Source organism: Oenanthe melanoleuca, chromosome 8 (genome assembly GCF_029582105.1).
Source record: "Oenanthe melanoleuca isolate GR-GAL-2019-014 chromosome 8, OMel1.0, whole genome shotgun sequence".
Lineage (NCBI taxonomy): Eukaryota > Metazoa > Chordata > Aves > Passeriformes > Muscicapidae > Oenanthe > Oenanthe melanoleuca.
Window position 1 is genome coordinate 4804901 of NC_079342.1, and position 16760 is coordinate 4821660.

At 38.3% G+C, this 16760-nt stretch overlaps 1 protein-coding gene across 5 annotated transcripts; it reads right to left on the bottom strand.

Annotated features, from left to right (window-relative positions):
- Nucleotides 1–728: 728 nt before the first annotated feature.
- Nucleotides 729–16489, bottom strand: UCHL5 (ubiquitin C-terminal hydrolase L5). Of its 5 annotated transcripts, none has more exons than XM_056496987.1 (11): nt 16297–16489; nt 14925–14988; nt 13110–13215; nt 5856–5981; nt 5710–5771; nt 5502–5632; nt 4127–4190; nt 2954–3056; nt 2424–2537; nt 2164–2262; nt 729–855 (listed from the first exon to the last, which is right to left on the bottom strand). In XM_056496987.1, exons 1-11 carry the CDS (start codon nt 16376–16378, stop codon nt 811–813), a joined length of 996 nt encoding a protein of 331 aa, XP_056352962.1. In that variant the 5' UTR covers nt 16379–16489; the 3' UTR covers nt 729–810. The 5 variants fall into 5 exon arrangements, with proteins under 5 accessions (XP_056352962.1, XP_056352963.1, XP_056352964.1 ...); XM_056496988.1 differs by having other exon boundaries at nt 2954–3005; nt 16297–16469; XM_056496989.1 differs by lacking the exon at nt 2424–2537 and having other exon boundaries at nt 16297–16484.
- Between the last annotated feature and the right edge of the window lie 271 nt (nt 16490–16760).

Consider the following 16760-nt stretch of genomic DNA (forward strand, 5'->3'; position numbering starts at 1 on the left):
TGAAGCACCAACAGGTAACAGTTTCATACCAGGGTTTCAAAAAATTCAGCCTAAAAGACAAAGGCTAATGAAGTACATGTAAAAGAAGGGAATCAAACATATTTTACTATTTACAGTGTTGAAGGTTGGCAAAAAATGTGCCTTCTTTCTACCTCAAATTTAGAATGCATATACTCAAGTCACAAGGCTGGTGATCTCCATATCCTAATCATCTTATTCCATAATAAAATACCACAGAAAAACGTTTGCCAAAATAAAAATGGGAATATTTATTATCTTTTCTACTAAAGCAATGCAGTTCTTTTGAGATTATACATTGGTCTTTGCAAATGTTTCTACAGCTAAATTAATACTTTTCCATTTTGTAAAAAAATTAGACACATACTTCATAAAAACAAAGACACAGCTATGTCACCGAACAACTGGAAAGGATTGTAACTGTTAGAAGGGATGAGCAAAGAAAGCTCATGCTGATACTTAAACCTCTGGCATTTGTATCATTTTCAAGTTCAAGTGGGACAAAATGGGGACATTTTCCTTGCACATTTCTGGGTCCACTTCCCAAGCTTTCAGCAATCAGACAGACTGTTAAATACTGAATGTGACCAGGAGAACCTAAACATTGCTCAGCAGTACTACATGCACAAGATGCAGGGAAGGAAGAGTAGACCCATGCAAACAGTACAAGACAAACCATTACAACTGGTAAACGTGCACTGGACAAAAAATTGAAGTTTATGAAAAGTTTTATTTGTTGTCATGAAAATAGTATCAGAAGCAAGTAACTGTATGTGTTTTGCAAAGTCATCTTCATTTGGCCTCCTGAGCTTTCTTGGCATTCTGTTTTTCTTTTGCCTAGGAAACAAAGGGAGATGATGTCAAGCTTTGATAAGACGAAGATCATCCTGGAGCTTTGAATGACTACCCATTAAATTTCTGAATATCAAAAATATGCTGGAAAAAGAAAAATTTAAATGTAAATTTGGACCCTTCAGAAGCATCCTACTACTATTTTACTAGGTTAGTATATAAAACCTTTTAAGGATAAATACAGATTGAAATAAATTATGCAAAAGAAACTGAGATTAGGTAACTTCTGTAGGGGGAAAGCACTATTTTAAAAACATAATTTAAACCTTAATTTCTCGTATCTCCATACCAATTTAATTTAACATAGAAAAAACTCTTCCTAATGGAAATATCTTATGCCACAAGAAAACACCATACTCAGACATAGAGATTATCAAAACTGAAGTGAAATGACCCAAGATCTTAGTGGTTTACATCTTTCTAATAAGCAGAAAAAAACCCCCACAAAAGTTCCTCTCAAAATATTTGCAGGCAGATTCTCATATCGATCATAAATAGTTCAAATTGATAGGGAACTGGCACCTTCTTCCTTATGCATTTACTTAAGAAACAGATTGGGCAAGAAGAGGGGCAGCTCAGAAGCAACACTGGCCAACAACTTTCTGTCAAAACATTAGTTAATTCTGAATCTGCTTAATTCTAAATACTGCTTGTTACCACTTACTATTGAACACAACAGCATCTAATTCAGTGATTAAGAATTAAGATCTGTTACCACCAGTTCACTGGTAACTTACTTGTGAAATCTTTCTTATTGATGGGTGTTACAAGTGACTTCTGTTAACATGAAGCTGGATTAGAACTCTGTCAGTTACTCTCTTAAAAAACTACCAGCCTGCAAATTTACCTTCCTAAACAAACTCAGCTAAAGAATGTGCTCATTAAATAATACACAGCTCTTTTTTTATTATATAATTCAGAGATCTTTCTCACTGAGTACAAAATCAGAGATCCTGCCTCTGGCACTCAAGCACAAGTGCACACCAGCACAGAGCTGAGTACAATTCAAGTACTTGACCAGTTTAAAAACCTTGCCAAAGTGGCAGACATGCTTATTTATTGAAGTGTTAATACAAACCTTGGCAGTAAATCAATGTTAATGGCTAATTACCTTAGAAAGGGGGAAACCCAAGGCAGTAAATGAGCACAGAAGGAGGGAAAAGGGAGGGATGGAATTCCCAGTGCTGTGCCAAGGCTGCCACAGGAGTGTGGGGAGCCACCCCTGGCCCAAGATCTTGGAAGAATAATTGGCATGGACTTGTTTATTTAAAAGAGAAGCTAGGAAATACTCACTTTTTCTACTAATGGTATTAATTGCTGGTGCTCTGCTAGAGTCTTTAACAATTCCATAATGAAAGGCAGGTAGTTATGTTTTCTTCTAATATTTTCAATCTAAAAATAAATCAAATGCATTAACAGAATTATATAGCTGAACTATTTTCTAGTCCCCATCCAGTTCCTTCAGATTAACTGCAAAGCTCCCATATATATATAAAAGCTCTTTTTCTTACAACTGTTCCAATAATTTCATCAGAAAAGCAAAGACTACATACCTTATATCTTTTTAATTTTTGGTTCTCTTCTTCAATTAACATCTGGTATTTTGCAACTTCTGATTGTATAGAACTTAACATATTACTACTTTGATCTGTATCCATAGGCTCCTCCTTCCACAAAACAAAAATTTAAATGGATGATGTTACTCCATTTTTAAATTACTATTTTTTTAAAGCAAGTTTTGCTTCAAGGGTATTTCTATCACAGAAAGATTCAGTTTTGTTTACCATTACAGAAATATTCCAGGAATTTCTGCAGTTAGTTACAAGCAGGTACTGGGAAAAGAACAGTTCCAGCACCACAGCAAATGAGTCAAGGCAGAAAGTCAAAATGACATGGCCAAAACTGTGCTGAGTGCTCAGCTCAGAGCTGCAGCACTGAGTGCATCCACACTGTGGTGGACAGATCTCTTGCAATCACTTCCTGCTTTTTTTTACTGCTACATTTGGAGCAAGGAAGGGAATGGTAAAGCCAACACACAAAACTATCAGAGAACTACTTTAGCAATTCAAATTCCATGGCCTACCTCTGCCAGTTGCTGCTGTAGCTCTGCAATCCTCTGCTCATATATCATCTTCCTGTCAGACACAATAGCCATCAGGTTAAACCTTATCTCACCTTCACTGTATCTAAATGAGGAAAAACAAAACAGCAAAGACAACCCAGTTTCAAAATTAGTTACCAACATGACAACTCAAAAGCCCCCTCCTCCATTCCATTTTAAGGAATGCATTTCATGGAAACAAAATTTTTAATGAGTCTATTAAATTGAGTTGTGCTATAGATCCAATGTTGTAACAAAATAAAATCAGCTCACAAATTAACTCTATCCAATATATATCCAGTAACTCCTAATAACCTTCTCTCCCCAAAAGTTACTATTCCTGTCTGTGGTCACAAAAAAAATACTGAAACTGCCAAAAAAGAAAAAAAAATCACAACAACAGAACTTATAGAAGATGCTTCACACCACAGTTTTTACTTTCTCATAACTATTACTTGTTAGAAAATATTGGAGAATTCTCCACACAGTGTGAGAAGTACAGTCAATAATTAAGACTAGCAGACCTTTTGGAGGTTAAATTCTCCAAAAGCAACTTGGTAGTCCTGTTTTGCTTATCCAAAAAAAGTCCTCAAACAAAAACTTAGAATTGTTTTCTAAAAATGGCATTAAATCAACTTTATTTCCAACAACTTTGGCACTGCAGTTTGAGTTCAGAATTAAGAAGTAAGAAAGTTCCAGAGTATGTTTTTCCATCTTAAATTTCTAAGACAAGCCATTCCTAAGAAAAACTTCTCATCTCTAAATACCAGTTGTATGGACAGAATGACTATTTAGTAATTTTAAGTGCACAGGCAAATATTCATGGTCATGGCGCTCTCAGCTTTCACTCACAAAGATCCACAGCTGTGTAACAGAGATAATCTTCTTCTCCAGAGCACTTGTAGGATCTCTCTTCACTACACAGACACCTACTTGGGTTAATTATGCAGCAGCAAAGTGCATTTGAGATTTATCTATCATCACATTTGCCTCATGTTGGGCAACAGGTTCTCAAGTCACACAGTGATATGCATAAAAAAAAATGATGCATTGCTTAGAAATCTGGTGGGAATCCTTTAACTGAGGGAAATTAGGACTATGGAATTTTTAAGCTCAGGTGAGGTGCTAGATTTTAAAGGCATCATGACCATTTACTTTTGTATGCGCTTCTCTATGACGGGCCGCACTGCACTTATCCAGTCATCCTGATGGCATGCACCTGGGGAAAAACAGGAAAAATTCACCATCTTTGCAAAGTTTAACAAAGGAATAAATTCACTATCATTGCAAAATTTATTGCAAAGTTGACTTGTATCATTCAGGCTTATGCAGCAACTTCAGCGTATAGAACAAGTTTTTCCTTAGCTACTGCAGTCTGAAATGACTCAGGTGGTTTTTCAGAGGTGGAATAGTTTATTAATAACAGTAGTTAGATAACACAGCAGCCAGAGCAATGGAACAAAGCTAAATTTTAAGGGCATAAGCATCTAACATTTGTTTTACTGATAACAGAAATAATGGAGTGGGGGAAAGTGTGTTATGTAAGATCTCTATGACACAAGGGAAATTAGGATATGACAACAATGAAGTAGACAGCAAAGGAAAACACTATGGACACATACAGCTGTTTAATATTAACTCTTGATTTTTTTTATGTACATGCAATGTAATGTCAGAAAGTCAGGCAGAAACAAAAATTATAGAAGGATATATGATAGAGAACTTAATTTCAAGATATATGACAGAATACCTACAGGTGATTTCCTAAGTTGAATATGCCTATTTTGCAATATCAAGACCTTAAAGTAAATTTAGAGAGTCATGATCTTGTGACCAAATGTTGTTACTGTTAGGTATTCAGACTGTACAGTATCTCTAGACTACTAAAGACAAGACTAAACAGCAAGCAGTTGCTCAGCCTGAACATAAATAAAATTGTCAACAAATCTGGGAAAACACTCTGGGAATGGTGTGTAGAACATGCTGACAATGTATCAGACTCTAAAGTACAGATACATGATAGGCAGTGCAGAGCTTTTCAAGACTCAACAGGGCACACATATCTCAAGAAAGATTACAAAACAGGAGCTCATCTCACAGAGAATAAAGGTATTTTCTTTTAAACCATTAGGAAAATGCTAACTAAAAGAAAAAGGGCAGTATGTAAACACAAGCCACATAATGGAAAAAAAAGTGTCTGGAGTCAGCTGTATACATTCTCCCTTTATGTAAAATTCTCTCTTGCAACAAAACTATCAAGGTTTTGGAGGGGATTGCAGAACCTAATCTCTTCATTACTAAATGAAAAGAGAGAGCATCAGAGACATGGAGGAAACAGGGAGAAAATTGTATTTTCAGACCAACAATAGAAATGACTGCAAGAGTGTACAAGACTACAGCACATTGAGAAAACTTTCAAGATATTCTTTATTTTAATAAATAATTTGCTTTGAGCCTGTAACATATGAGCAATTTGTGCAAAAAGCCACTGTTAAAATAAAGGAAGTTCAGTAAAAATGTAAAATGTTACCTAAATCAATTGGTCCTTCCCTTAAGCCATCCAGCTCATATAGCCTCCCATTAACAGGAACATAGCTTACAAAGTGAAAGGCATCTTCTTCCTTTGCTGAAGACTTTGCATCAAACTCAAACATCTGTTGTCTGCAAAGAAAATTTAAAATCTCCTGAGATTAAAAAGGATTTGCTCAAATTTTGGCCAGATTTAAAACATATGTTACCTGGCAAAACTGTTGTGAACTTGCCGAATCACTTCTGAGTTGCTCAGTGCCAAACCTTTCATCTGAAAGGAAGTACCAGAACACCTGTAAACCACCACAGCTGTAACACTGTGACACTCAAAATGCAGAAGACACTGCTCACTCACCGCAGCATCAAAGCTTTGGGAAAATTCTTTAAACTCTGACAAGGTCTCTCCTAGATGAATGTCTTGATGAGCACAGTTTAACAGCACACTTACTATGGCTTGAGTTGCACAGGCATTATTTATCACCTAGGAAAAAACATGGAGAATTTGGTCAGCACTGGTGAGAAAGGTTCACTCCAAACTGTGGGTTTTTTTTGTTACAAACACACACTTTCTGTGCTGATTCACATTAGAGCTGCACCTTAACACAGACCTAACACAGAAAAGCCCCTGCTGTAATAAAAACAGCTCTGCATGGTTGCCATATACAATTTCCTGAAAAAACTCGTATTTCACAGCTGTGCTCAGAAACTGTCATTCCACTGCCTCACCATCTCTCTAATGTTATCAATGAAAGGCATGGAAGGAAGACAGAAATCCTCAGATCCCTGTGGAAAAACACACAGTAATATTGAAAGCAAGCTGACCAAATTGTGTTATTTTATCTACAGCCTTAAAAAAAATTCAACTCTCCCAAGCAAAATCCTTCAAATAATCAGACCTCCTACCAGGAGTAGGAGGTAAAAAAAAAATATTTTGAAGCAAAAATGCACATTACAGAACTTAGAATTTTTATTAAAAGGTTTTATTAGACAAAAAATTTCAAGAGATAAACTAATAAAACTTAAAAGTGTTCCAAGATCCAGAGATTGTTTAAATGCTGGTTAGCTGCATAATATACTTGTCCAATATACCCATCCTTTTCAAGTGTTAAATATTCCACTTCTAGAAAATATAAACAACCCCCTTCATATTAAAGCCATGTCTTTAAAGCTGTTTATTAACAACCAAATTAAAACACTGTATTTAAAGAAAGAGGCTACAAGGACTATTAAACATAATTTGAGATTTAACTAAATGCACTGTAATCAAATGGTATGAGGCCATAACAAAAGACTTTATAATGGCAATTTTTCCTCAGAGATTAGGAAAGAGTGATATATCATTAGTCTTTGAGACTATTTTGCAATTGAAAATGCTACTTAAACCTTAAAACTTTCAGAGAGGATGTGAATTTTGCATAAAAAAATGAAAATTAGTTCAGGGCTATGAATGTGAAACCACTTCCAACAAGAAAGGAGAAAAAAAAAAAAAGAAAACCCAAGCAACCTGTTTTACAATCAAGGCTAGTCCTAAGAAAGGAAAACCTAGTATGTTAATACTAAAAGCCACATCATAAATTTATCTTCTATACTTTAGGATGTTCTCAGTTCAGATTATATCTGTATGCAGATGATAAATAATAAAACACTTCTTAATTTAAGAGAAATACAATCTAGTTGACTTAACTGGTAATCAACCGAGTCAACTACATATGGAGAACAGATTACAGCAGCCAAAACTCAAATTAAACCAACTGCAGGTACACAAGCTAAGGGCTAGAACACACAGAGATGCAAAATAAAGGACATACAAGGAAAATCCATGAAGGGCAGCAAAATAATGAACCAGTTGCAGAAAAACTCAAACCCCCAGACCAGCAGAACAGCATACTTTGAATTACCCTGTAACACACGAAAAAGAACTAAGAACTAAAGATTCTCTGAGATACTACTAAAGAATGTTATGAGAGAGTTGTAAAGTAGTTCTAGGATGAAAGCAGGGAAATCTCAAGTGGATCAGAGTGGGTGAAGCTGATGCAGTGTAATTAAGCTGACAGAGAAGCAAAAGAAGGTACAGATAACTATGCTGACACACTGTTAGAATAGTGCTGTTACAATAAAGGCAAATTGTATTTGTAAATGATAATTAATACAGGGCATTATAGGAGGGACTAAATGGCAACTAATTTTGCTGAAAAATCAAGATGGATCAATTGATCTCTTTACAGACAACACAATAATGGCTTCAAAACAAGGAAGTGAAATTTTTTGAGATTTTGTGCCTAGAGGAAAGATCAACACTGAGACTGCTGAACAGCAGGATACACAAGCTTAAAACAGAAAATAAATTCAGAGGAAAAATGAGACTTGGCAAAGAATTAATGGGCTCATCAAATATTGGCCTTTAAGCGTATTTTATATTCCAACTACAGCATGAGAAGTCTGATGAAGTATATAGGGACCAAGCTAAACAAAGTCTGACTGCTAGAAAACAATATGCAAAAGATATGGATCTGAGGGCAACAGCCTCCAGCTGTTGAAATGAAAATACATTACAGAAATACATTCTAGAACTTCAGTCCAGTGAGAGGCAGGAGTTAAGGAAAAGGCGGCAACAACAGCCTGTAGCAGAGGAATAGAAGGAAATGCAGGTGATGTGCACAAAAATCCAGTGTGTTCCTGGATGCAGATGACATGGGAGAACTACCATGATGGAACTAGCCAGTGGTGGCTCACAAGCAGGGTGAAGAGTGCAGAGTGAGGATGTGACTGCAGGACCAAATGTGGGCAAGTGCTGGATTTATCTGTCACAATGCCATCAGTGCACACAGCCAGTCCAGCATTGCTCCATACACAACCTAGAGAATTCTTCAGAATACCCATCTCTTATTTCCAGTGTGTCTCTTACTTAGGGTGCCTCAGCCTTAGCAGAAAACATTTTTTGCATTTAGGTTACATGATAATAAATGCAGGTTGTTCCCAAAAGATTTTTATTTGGACTTGAGGTTTAAAAGCAATTTCTGTATTTGTCCAGAAATACCAAGATTTGCCAGGATATTTCTGTCCACAAAGTCTTGGTGAGGTATTAGATTGATCAATATGCAAGATTCCAACTTAGAGCAGATGCTCATAGTTAAAAGATTTGGTAGGCAAAAGTTTAAGGTGTATTTAACAATATTTGAAAGAAAATTGTAACACTCATACACAGAAATGTATCAAGAGAAGATTGACCTATCCCTAAGTGAAGCTTAGCTTAAAACAAACCAAGGACCCGTTTGATTAGGCTACTCTCTAAGTAAGATGAAAGTAGCCTAATCACACACCTTTCTCTAGGGATCCAATCTGACCTTCTGAATCAACTTTAGGCAGAAGCACTTTAAATTCTTTACTCACATCTTCTACCTGATCTGATGGATTATGTATTTTGCTTTTCAGAAAAACTGTGGACAAACCTGTGCTGCAACTGGTAGTATAACCAGCAAGTTCCTGAGCTTCACTTACTAAACATCACAACATTACAGAACACTTGGTTTTATAGAGCTCAACATGAAAAATTCAGCATTAGTACAAAGTTCCACAATTTACTCTTGGTTTAGAAACCTGATATAATTTTTTTCCATTTAAATTTTGTTGGAGTAAAGATATAATCTTTCTACAGCTACATTCAATTACTGAAAATCTCTTTCTGATTCATTTCATGTCTTGAAGTTGTACTTCTTGTAAATTATCTGTTATCCCAAACTTAGTTTTAACACAGATATCTGGTCTATCTTAATGTTATCAAATCTGAAATGGTCAAAATTTTTGAGTTTGAAATGCAAAAAAACCCCATATGCTTACATTAGTGCCATAAACATAATCAGAGACCAGTGTTTTGTTATTAATAGTATCATTTATAAGATATTCCTTCTTATTCCAAATTAATGAAGCCAATGTTCTGTAATTACAAAGCAAAATAAAATAAATACATGGCACCTAAGAAAGTCAGTACCAATAGTTTCATACTAAAAGCTGAAGCATTTGTTAAACTCAAAAAAAGTAGTTTCAGGCCTGCAACAATGGCATTTTTTTTTCCAGAGACACTTCTGCAGTGCTCAGCAGAGAATGCAGCTCCTCTAGAGTGTGGCAGGGAGCTGAATACATTGAGTAGGTGTAATCAGGCATCCACTGTGTGTGAGTGAAAACAACAGCAAGGGCCCACCGAAGCAACACAGAAATCAGGAAATTCTGAGTTAAGGCTGAAATTGTATCCTTAACTCACCTCATTGTGCCTATGTATCCTAGCTCAAAGGGTATGTAAGATCGTCCAGAGTTCTGTGGCCTCAACTAGAGGACCAAACCATACCTAGGCATAACAGGGAGGCCAAATTTAACATGAGTGCACAAAAAAGTGACCATTAAAAAAAACCCCTTTAATATGCATGCATACAAGACAGACTTCAAAATTCAACCCCCCAACACAGTCGTGATTTAACTTGGAACAAGATCTAACTGCCATTTGGAATTTAACTGCAACATCACTATGGAAGTGGAAATGAGGAAAATGTGAGCATGCACAAGCTTCTTACCAAAATTGTTTCCTAATGCAATTTTAATGATGTTTTACTAGACAGTTTGAGAGCTGCAGCCTTTTACCTTTAACTGAAGTTCCCCACAATGAAACAATTTTTAAGACTGAACACAGAATAAAGTTGAACAGAAACAAAATTTCTTGTTATATTAACAGTAACCTTGTCTTGCTCACAAAGGATTCAGGAAGACACTTGAAAACATGACTGCAGTAAAACCAATTGTACCAAATGTCTTTAGATTGGAACATTTAAAAGAAGAAAATGTGTGAGAAAGGAAAATGAGGCAAGACTTGTTGAGATTTTTCAGGCTCCAGTGTCATGACAATTTTGAAGATACAGATCAACAGATCAATAACCTTAAATATCATAAAAATTGCCCATACCAATCTATTTGTTCAGGGATTCCAGCCTACAAATGAACACAGTGTAACTTTACATCATCAACTTTTGTAATGAAGGAAAAGGTCTTCTGAAAAGACCTTCAAAGCCAGCATAAAATTTGGCTTAAAATATAGAGAGGAAATAAAAAATACACAGTTGCATGATGGCTGGGAGGACCTGCTCTTTCACAACACAAATATTCAGCATTAATACTCATCTTGCTTTGTGCTCCTGGGTGACTGAGGAGGATTCAGACTGTAATTTTGAGAAATGCAGTAACTTCAGCACTACCATAAAGAGCCCCCTGTTCTCTCACTCACCTGTTACCAGTTTTGTCCTGTACAGACTCCTGAACAGACACATCTCCTAGTACAGCAGAGACCAGCCAGCTAATATGCACAGAAAACTGCTGGGGGATGAGCTTTACTGGCTCACAGGAGTTCACTGCACCCAGCTCTCATCAGCAGCAAATCATAAGATCAGACACTTGCTCAAGAAAACGCTGTAAGTCATTGACATTGATATTGCTTGTCAAGTTGGATCTCTAACCTAGGCCAACTTTCTTCAGTGTGAAAGTCACCAGAGCTAAACAGGTATTAAACAGATTCCTCCAAAATATCCAAAGCAGTTTCTTTCTGCTGACTTTTAATAATAATGTCTGTTCCTATTTCTAGTTGTTCAGTCACAATAACTCGGTCAAGGCAAAACTGAACTGATATGAAACACAAGCATATATATGTCTGCAAAAAATGTTTTAATTTTGCAAAGCTACTACATTTGATTGAGAGATAACACTAAAAAATGAAAAAGATGCTAATTCTGAATTTTTTGCAAATGACTTTTGAAACATCTATTCTATGCCATCCAGTGAAATAAACAGGCAGTACTATTCTAAGAATCAACATTTCTAGAAATTGCTTTCCATGCTAAAATTAAGAGTCACTCCAGGATGCTCTCTTTAAGGCAGCAGGTGAAGGAAAGGGACAATTAGAAAGGAGGTTTCAGCTTAAGAGTATATTAAAATATAAGTGTTGCAAAGAAAACTATAAAATAAAGAAGAATTTTCACTGTTAGCCTTTAATTTTGTGAGGCTTATTATCAAATTCAACATTATCCAAGTTTTGTGATGTACATTCTGCAATTTCATCTTAAAGCCCAAGAAAGCTCCCCTTAGCTATTGCCTTTAAACAGTGTCAAGCTTCAGAAAAGGGAAGAGGGGGTGGAAAAGGCAAAAGAAGGAGAGCAAGCAGACAAATGTGTTGAAACTTCTCAATATTCACAAGAACACAATTTAAAGACAACCTCAGCTAATCACAGGAAACAAGATGAAATCCCTTAAGTGAGGGAAAAATTACCTTCACTTTGAAATAAAAAAATACAACATCCTCCAAGAGGTTCCTTCTCTAGATTCTGATCAGAGTTATTTCCTTCTACCATGTAACTACCTCCTGAAAGTTACATCAAGGATTTTCTCTGAGTTCTTTTCCTCATGGCTGTTCTTTATCTACAGCCCATGGCTACTAACAGTATGTTTGGTTAGGCAGAAATCATAACCCAACCCAGTGCCTATGACAATTAGCAAACTACTGCTGACCACTTTATCATAAAAATGGTGGGCAGTGCTTGGCAGGACTGAAGAGAATCAGCATTAAAAAAGCTGATCCACAACACCATGAAACAGGAAGGCAATTACAAAAGGAACAAAACCGAAGTGCAGGTACAGAGTGGCCAAGATGGCTATTTGCATTGTTTTTCATATTTCTACACTTTTACCTGGAAGTGTGTAGAGATCTTTTCATATCCTGAAATTTACATTCAAAACACTTCTGCATTTGTGGTGGGAAATCAAACAAAAGAAAACCCAACCAAAAAGAGAAGCCTCCCAAAACCCCCACCCTAAACACCCCAACAACTAGACTGTGTAACAGTCTTGACAAAAATCCTAATAATTTGCCCTTTGATATCAATGTTTTATAAATAACACCCATTTAAAATACTCCTTTCATTCTGGTCACTTTCTCTTGCTTTTCTTGCTTGCAAACAACACACACAGCAGTCTGTTAATTCTAAGACAAAATTTCAGTACTACCTTGTATTTAATAAAACACAATGGATTACATCAGCAAAACGGATTTTTCCTGTTATTTCTAATTTAAATTCACCTTTCTGATTTGAATACTTAAAATATTCAGGCCAAAATGGTCTGCAAACCCTTAAAGGAAAGCATTATCCTACATATACTGCCCCAGCTTCAGAGCATTTGAGAAAAATAAGAAATAGAAACAGGAGCAAAAAAACTTTCTTCCAACAAATTGTTGAAAGTGGTTTCAAAAGAAGTAATTTGCTCATTCTGCTGAGAACATTTACTAAGTCACTACTTACTGCAAAGAAGACTGATTTACTTTATGGGTGAGGGCTGACAAATAAATAAGAGCTTTACTCTTCCATAGCTGCTGTTTTTGTCTGATTTGACAGATTAAACTGATTTGCTTTGTCAATACACAACTCCTACTCTCAGAATTTGTGGAAGCTATTTCACCTTGCAAAATATTAATTTCTGTAAAAAACAAAACAAAACAAAAAAAACCCAACACTTTACTTTTTGGTATTAAAAGCTATGTTTCATGATGTATCTAGAACAATTACTGAATTTCTCATACCTGCTTAGCAAAAAATATTGTATCCAGTCTGGAATCCTGGACAACAGAACCCGCTGGCTCCTCTCCAGGCTGCCACTTGAAGAGAAAAATCAGCCCATGTACTGGCCTGAAAAACAAAATTTATAGGAAAAAGGTCACCAGTACTGATGAAAAATATTAAAATTACTGTACTGTAGTTTAGCTGCATGCTGGTAAGATAATTCTGTGAATTCTTTCTAAATATCAGGAACTTACACTGAAATTTTCAGATATGCTCTTTTGATTAGGCAGAAGACAATTCAGGCTTCTCTCTATAAGTGTTAAACAATCTTTCCGTAAGTGCTAAAAAATGAATTAGCATTTAGCCAGTCATTTTCAAAAGTCAGGACCAGTTTTCCTGGTTACTGCAACTTTTATAGTTGCAGACCTCTCATTTGAATTGGTTAGTATTAAACAGTATGACAGTCAGTCATATACAAGAACAGGAACTAAAGTTTTGGCAATCCTTCTAGACACAGATGAAATACCCAAAGAGGAGCTCTTCTGAAGCTTCATGCTTTATCTCACCAACAAGTAAGAGAAACCCACTTTTCTTCTTTAGTAAAAATGTGTCTTGCCTTTCAGACTGCATGTCTTGAATAGTACCAGTATTTAGTATTCCCAGAACACAAAAATTCACCAGTAAAGGAGACAGGTCTTACAAAATCCAGTTATAGTAAGACAAAAACTTATTCATCAGGTTAAATCTAAGGTCACCACCACAAATAGGCCATGAAAGGCTTCTCTACAAAAGACAAACACACACCTGTACTGCATAAGAAACTCCTCCTAAGCTCTCACCAGAAGTCTGAGACGCATTTTTTCAAATTCTCTCACTGGACCTGCTATTTAGAAAGATGCTCCTATATTCTTTCACTCCCAGTGTTTACACATTGTGTAAAATACTGCAGGTGTAAACAGGAAAGGAGGATGGAAGCTCGCCATCCCTCAGGACCAGAAGGACACACATCTCCCAGGATACACAAAGCTGTCACTTAATGAACAAACAGGTAAATGTTCTAATAGTGCAGACAGCAAATAAACTGCTTTGTAGGCAACATTTCTGCCATTCAGGTGCTGCTTGTCAAACATCTTCAGTCAAAAATCCTAAAAGTACATCCTCTGTACCAATTCCTGCATCTTTTGAAAGATTAATCCTAAAAGGGATATTTGCATGAGATACAAGAGTATGGTCCAGGTTAGATGACCATACTTATTTTCCTCTTAAAATCCTGTATGTAAACATGGATAACAACATAGTAGGGACAAAATGTTAAAAGAGTTAGTGTTGCTTAATGAGGACAAAATTGACACCAATCATTATCAGTTATAAAAAGCTTATTTGCCTTCACATACATATGGAAGTGGTTCTGCAAGAAAAACGAGTTACAAAGGTATCTAAATACCAGAAAATAATTTAAGACAACAGAGGCAACATCATGGGATATGATGAGGAACCAAGATAAAGCAAGGAACAGAAATCCACACAAGAATTTGTTAAAAGCTATAAGGCAAGCTAATGAAAAATCATTAGAAATCTACTTCCACATTCCAGCTATCAGCATTTCTTTCAAAAAGTAATTAAGTTAGATAACGTACCAAAGCATTAACAAAAAACAATTTAACTGACAGGTATTATTCCATTAAATCAAAATCCTAGTGAACTTCTGTAGAAACTGAAAAAAAAAACAGAAACACAAAATGCCCCAAACAAAAAATCCACCAAAAATCCACCTGAGTTCAGTACACATTCTTTCAGGGACTTCAGACAAATGTGAATAAAAAAATGTGCCTTACTTCAACTTTTCAAAGTTCTCTGGCTCCAAACTCCATATTTCTTCAACTTGTGCTCCTCTACAGCCTGAAATAAGGAAAAATATACAAGTTTCTTCAATTAAACCATTTAAAAATGGATGCAGCCAGTAAAGACAGACTTATGAAAGAAGACATAAAGACATTGTATATTTACAACTAATATATCCAGGCTATGGAAAAGTCTATCCATAGGCTTTAACAGACTTTGATTTAAAAAAAACAAAAACAAACAACAGGCAAAGAGAAATTACTTCAGGAATTTCTGAACCTGTGTAAAGTGATGCTGTCTTTACAACACAGTTGCATTCAAAAAAGAAGCAGAGGAGATTAAGTATCTCTGGTAACCTCAAGTCGTTTGCTTAACTGAAAACAACACTGTTTATAAAAGCACTATCAGCAAGTCCAAAGCATAACTTTAAACATCTATCTCCAGACAAAAACTCATGGTAGTAGATCAAAAATGTTGTACACTCAAGCAAGACATCTGCATAATACACAGCCCAAAAGATTAAAATATTTAGTATGTGGAAGTTTAATTTATTAGCTAAATAAAAACATAAAAGAAGAGTGTCTGGACTTCATTTCTAAGAAAAAGACAAGACAGAAACTATGAACCAATGAAATGTGGAGTAAAATCATTCTGGTTCTTCGGTTGAAAGTCTGTTGTAATAACCATATATTCATAGTTTTTAAATGCAATTTAACACAAAATTTAACATTCTAGAAGGCCAGGCCGCTGCTTGCAGGCTGCCACTGCCAAGCCCCACAGCTCGGCCTAAGCACAGCTCTTACCCTGAACATCCTCACTACTGGGGCTCTGTAATCCCAACACCTTCCCAGCCTTAAGCTGCGCCAGGAAAGTTTAGATTGGCCATTCAGAGAATTTTTTCGAAGGGGTGATCAGACATTAGAATGGGCTGCCCGGTGAAGCGATGGAGTCACCGCCCCTGGAGGTGTTTAAGGAAAGGCTGGATACGGCACCCAGCGCCACAGTCTGGTTGACAAGGTGCTGTTGCATAGGTCGGACTCGATGATCTGAGAGACTCTTTCCCAGCTAATTACCGCTGTCTGACTCCACATGGCGCGTCCGTGCCGGGCAGTCCCGCAGCAGGTGCGGGGCCGATGGCCGGGCCGGGCCGGGCAGGCCGCGCTGCCGCCACTGTCCCCGCTGTCCCCGCGGCCAGCCCGGCCCGCGCCACGGCAGCCGCGCTCGCCCGCACGGCGCGTCCCAGCGCCCTCCCGGCCCCGCGGCCGCCGAGCCCCGCGGGGCGCCCGCACCGAGCCGCCCATCCCCGCCGAGCAGGGACAGCCCCGCCGAGCCCCCGGCACCTGCCCGGCCCCGCTCGCCCCTCACCGAAACCCTTGATGAGCTCGGTGAAGACGCCCGGGTCGCTCTCCATGAGGCACCACTCGCCGGCGCTGCTGCCCCCGGACATGGCGGCGCCGCCGCCGCTCAGGCTGCGAGGCCGAGCCGCGCCGCTCCCTTCCCGGCAGGACCCGCGCCCGGCAGCGCCATGGAGAGGCGGGGCGGCCGCAGGAAGCGGCGCGGGGGACTGGATCCGGGGCAGCCGCGGGATCCGGGGCAGCCGCGGGCGCGGGCGGCAGCGCTCCGGCCGCGGCAGGGCCGCGCCGCGCCTCGGGGACGCGCTCCGGGGCGGCCGGGGGGCGGCGGGCGGCCGCGGGGCCCCGGGGCGGCGCGGCGGGGAGCGGGGCCGGCCCCGGCCATGGCTCCATCCGGGCACCGCGCGGGGGGCGCGGCCCCATCCGGGTCCCGGCGCCGCGGCCGGGGCGGGGCTGCAGCGGGAGACGCGGAGCTGC

Excerpts from the sequence above, each read along its gene's own strand:
- UCHL5 (XM_056496987.1), bottom strand. The coding sequence starts at position 16,378 with ATGTCCGGGGGCAGCAGCGCCGGCGAGTGGTGCCTCATGGAGAGCGAC. Across the intron at positions 5,772-5,855 it reads CCCAAAGCTTTGATGCTGCG|ATGAAAGGTTTGGCACTGAG; the intron begins GTGAGTGAGCAG and ends ACTTCCTTTCAG. Across the intron at positions 5,633-5,709 it reads GTTCACAACAGTTTTGCCAG|ACAACAGATGTTTGAGTTTG; the intron begins GTAACATATGTT and ends TTTTCTTTGCAG.